The following is a 4,751-nucleotide window of genomic DNA, read 5'->3' on the forward strand; positions in this document are numbered from 1 at the left end:
TTCAAATTATATTTACCGCTATCACCGCTTTTCAATGTTCTTGAAGCACTATAAGTATCTATCCTGTCTGGCCCCTCGGACTCCTCGCCATCTTGATGAACAGCAGAGGTTGAAATAAACGGTGCTAGTTCCAGCAGCTACTTAATCCCACAATGAAAGTAAGCACCACTGATATTGTTTAGATAAAACAAGAGTGCAAGGTAATAATCATCGACAGAATAATGTACAAGTACTCCAAGTTATACACGTGTGAAAATAATCCAGAAAAAAGGAGCAGATATTCAGAAAACAACGCACACAAAATGCTGGAGGTGGTAACAACACAACAACACACAACACACAAAACGAACTTCGCGCCGTGTAAGGCAAATGGGTGGTCTCTTTGATTACTTCTTAATTAAAGGGCGTCGATACCAGTCTCTTAAACTACAGACAAACAAGAGGTGTCGCCGTGAGCGGTAATGCAATTAAGTGGTAATCGGATACCCGATACCAAACGAACACACGTAGGCCAGCGCTTTGCGAGGCAGCAAGATAAGAGACGGGGGGCATCTGCTACCTGTGGGCCTGGAAGTAGGCCCCTATCTCCTGAGGGCTTGTAGTCGACTGGGTGGCATGTAGTTAAGAACGTATAGTAATATATGCATACATGCAAAATGTGTGTGAGAAGCAGGACAGTGCTGTGAACAATCCCATTCTCCACATTACGGAGATTTATAATATTTTATACAAATTTATAAAGAGCAGTTTTTTAATCTAGGCTCAATTGGTTTGTGAAAATATGATTAAGTTAAGACACAGATTGATACAAACTACAAACTGCTTTGCAAAGTATGGGTGACATTGATTCACTCATTAAAGAGATATTTTAAGATAAGCTGCGGCATGAACTTTTGATTGCACCATAATATTATTTACTTAAAACTAAATGAAAATTATTGTCAGCAATCAATCTTTTGTCCACTGTCGGGCCGACAAAAAGTGACCGGTGCCGCCGGTCTTCTCCTGTGAAAGAACTATCACTGAAAACAAGTAGTGAGTAATGTATGCGTGTTTTAAGTTTAATCGGTAGGATGAGTTAATGTACTATTTGTCTAGGAACTAGAAGTGTAATGTGTTTGAAATCCTTTAATTTCTTGTAGCCTAGGCTTACTCATTTCAAGATTGATCATTTTAGGGCCTATTTTATAAATATTCCAGTTTGCTCTGCTATAGGTGAAAAGTGACTAAAAGGCTCCTTAATATTTTCTTCGCTTTTTTAAAAGTATGGCAGTGAGAGTAAGCTATTCAAATATGTTAATGAAGGTTGTGTCACAATCTGTTACAGTGGATTTTTTTTCTTTATCAGGAGCTTATCTTCTTCCTGGATCAAGATCAAGTCAGTGAAGTTTGCTTTACTCTTAAAGCTGGAGACGCTCTATAAGTTGTGGACAGACCATGCATTTTAAACTCATTGATCCTTTCTCTATATGGCTACTTTAATGTGGTGTCATGGAATTTTTATCATGTGGGTAGTTGGAGGGCGCCACTGGCAGGTTCTACTTCTTTACTGTTCCCCTGTTGATTCTGTCTGTCTGTCTTACTTTTTCCCAACACTGAATGACTATTCATTATAGTGTCGATGTGCTTCTCTTTACTCGAACAAACAATGTTTATCATTACAGAACCCATTGCAATGATCTGTACTGACACTAATTAAGCAAGCCCCTGAGGTGATTGGCTTAGTTTAAGCAGACAAAAATGATGGTACATGATTTCCAATTTAATGCTTAAAAACCCATCTCAATTTCCACGTCACTTCCACTTTTGCTCTTGCTGGGCATGTCCTCCTGGGAAGGGCTCCTCATTCCATTGGGATGTTGTATCTCTTGGTGGGGGGTTAGTGGGCACCACTGGTAAGGTCTATGTCTTTTCTTTCTCAGTATTGGATCTGTCCACTTGTTTGCATTTCCCTTTTGCAAAAGGCAATTACTTGTCTGTGTGCTTTTCTTAACAAGAATTATATTTCGTCTTTATGCTGAGATACATCATTGCAGCCGAGGTTTGCAGAATTTTCAATGCTGCCATATCCTCCTGAATGATCTAAATTGTGTCAGTGTGAGCTTGAAATATCATCATCATCATCATCATGTTCATCATCATGTTCATCATCATCATCATCATCATCAGCATCATCATCATCATCATCATCATCATCATCATCATCATCATCATCATCATCATTGTATAAAGCAGATATTAAAACAGTTAAGTTATTTTCCCTCTTTGTTTGCAGTGACAATGAATTCCAGGCTGAGTTTAATCTTGGTGGCATCCTTTGCTGCATGTGCCTGGACCTGCTGCACCCCGGACCAGTGGGAAGGCGAGGAAGGAGCTCTTGCTGGATATGCTCGAGCCTTTCAGAGAGGAATTCTAAAAGTAAGTCTTTTTACTATTTTCTTTTCTTTTTTACCACTCATAGTTTAATCTACAAGACTTAGTGTACAACTTTTTTGGTTAATATTTTCCTCCACACTAAAGTTTTGCGTTTCAAATTTGTACACAATATTTAGATGTCAAAAGGAATTTGTCTGATATTCATTTTTTATAAGTCCACTGAATAGTTCTACATAGCGCGTTAAAAAAACTACCCATTTTCAGATATGTCCCTATTTTTGTAGCATGACGCAGTAGTTCGCATTAGTCCCACCACTAAAAATCCCAACGATTGTGACATATTGCAAACTGCAGTAGTCTAAGAGGCCAACAGAAGTTTGCAGATAGTTTTTCTCAAGTTTCATTTGCGTAATGAGGTCATGGTTAAGATGAGTAAAGAAAAGAGAGCCTTTTGTATTGAACATTTCCTCACTGCCAACTCATTTTGTAAGTTTTGCACAAGGTACGGAAACTGTTAAAGTGCCATTAATGTCTTCTTTGATGTCAAGGGTGGAAATGGTCCATCAATTATGACCTGTAGAGAATCAGAACTAAAAATTCCCAAACAAAATGACCACTTCAGGTCAAACCCAACACCGTTCGCACCCCTTTAAACTTCACCAAGGTGCAGCATTCAGTAGATGGGCCCAATGAGATGTCTGCAGCAATGACTGTCCTACAACTCAATGGTCCGCGCTCTCAAGGCAGATCTTCATTTACGACTGTACTATTTTCCCGTTTGCGAAGCTATCAGAGGATAGCAATGAGTTAATGATTCCTCAATTGTCTTGAAAATTTCCACTATGACATTTTGTTCCTTTGCAAAGCCCATATTCACCTTTCAGGTTATATCAACTCCACAAATGCTGTCAATTTGGGCAACCTCACCCCCCCCCCCCCCCCTAATTGTCTTTAGAAACAGCTTCATACTGTAAGGTGTACAGTGTGTGTGGCTTTGAGCACTGATGATTGAGTGGATCCTTGTGTTTGGCCACCTCGTAACATTGCGAACGAAGAGTTAAAATGTGTCGAGTCCAAAGGAGGACATATAGACCATTGGTTCTTGGAATTCCAGAATTTAAAGATATATTTTTTTAACTTCGTAGGAGAAAAGAAGTGTTGTTTAAAATTTACAGGGATGGAAAGATTAAATTCTAAAAGAGAAGAAAAGGAAAAAAACAAACCAATCATTTCATGACTTTCCTGACAAGATTTTTAAATTGGTGCATTTTACATTTACAGGTGGTTTTTATAAACGCCATTTCAATGTTTGAAAATAAGTTTCTTCTATGTGATTTTTTTGTCTAACAAATTCCTTTTGAATGAATTATATCTGTTCCAAATTACAACGTTCTAGTACAAATTTTGTGCGAGATGTGAAGAAAAAAAGTTGTACAGTTTTTTTTTGGATCACCCTGTACTTTAAGACTAATTTTCATCAGAGACTTATGTTAAATGGCTTTTTGGATGACCAAACAGTGTGGAAAGGGGCAGTAATTAAAATCATATCATAACACGTCATGTTGATTGTTCAGTTCCCATCAGCCAGAGATTTACGAGTAAAGATATATCAGTATTTTTCAATCCTGTTTTGTGATTTGGGGTGCATGAAAATGATTTCCACAACATAGAAAATGTTTTGTAATTTTTTACTAATTGTGATGAGCACGGTTTTCATTTACTCTTTAAATTGTTTATTTTTTCAGGAAAAGGCGTTTGTTGCTTACGACTACACCAACCGTAGAACTGTAGCTTTCTTGAACTATGTCAATGGGGATTATGAAGGCAGATTTCAGATTGTGACCAGATATGATAGTGATGGCAAGGTAAGACAAGGCTGAAGAATTTGGAGCGCGTGTGGATGCATGTTCATCATTTAGTTCAATTGGTTTGTGTCAATTTTCCTTGTGTGTGCTTAAATGCATGAGCTGTGAAAATGGTAGGCCTATGCTGATATTCTGGCTCTCGGTCTGTCTTTCTCTAACTCTTTCACTCTCTCTCTCTCTCTCTCTCTCTCTTTCATTCACTCATTTCATTCATTTCTTTTTCCACCCCCCACCCTTTCAAGCACACACACACACCTTGTTGTTTTTTCAAACTTCATGAACATTTGCTCAATGATTTTTCGTTCACGGATTGAGCTCACGTTAATGACATTGGTCAAACTCCACTTTGCCCGTCAGTTGTGACAGTGTCTTCGTTCTCTGCACTACAGCTAGCGTCTAGATCTACACTCTTTTAAATTTTAAATTTTAAATTGTTTGCTACATTTCTGATTTATTAGCATCGTGTGTGTATGTGCGTGTGTGTGTATGTGTGTGTGTGTGTGTGTGTGT

The 4,751-nt window shown here is 38.2% G+C and overlaps 1 protein-coding gene across 1 annotated transcript in view; it reads left to right on the forward strand.

The window, feature by feature from the left end:
• Positions 1–2,275: 2,275 nt before the first annotated feature.
• Positions 2,276–4,751, forward strand: part of LOC101851110 (ependymin-related protein 1) — a gene marked incomplete at its 5' end in the record, with an annotated part of 12,992 nt that continues 10,516 nt past the window's right edge. The window contains 2 exon segments of the mRNA XM_013079955.1: positions 2,276–2,418; positions 4,122–4,241. Coding sequence (XP_012935409.1) covers positions 2,281–2,418; positions 4,122–4,241 — 258 coding nt within the window.

The sequence above is a fragment of the Aplysia californica genome, unplaced genomic scaffold, assembly GCF_000002075.1.
Source record: "Aplysia californica isolate F4 #8 unplaced genomic scaffold, AplCal3.0 scaffold00069, whole genome shotgun sequence".
Classification (NCBI taxonomy): domain Eukaryota; kingdom Metazoa; phylum Mollusca; class Gastropoda; order Aplysiida; family Aplysiidae; genus Aplysia; species Aplysia californica.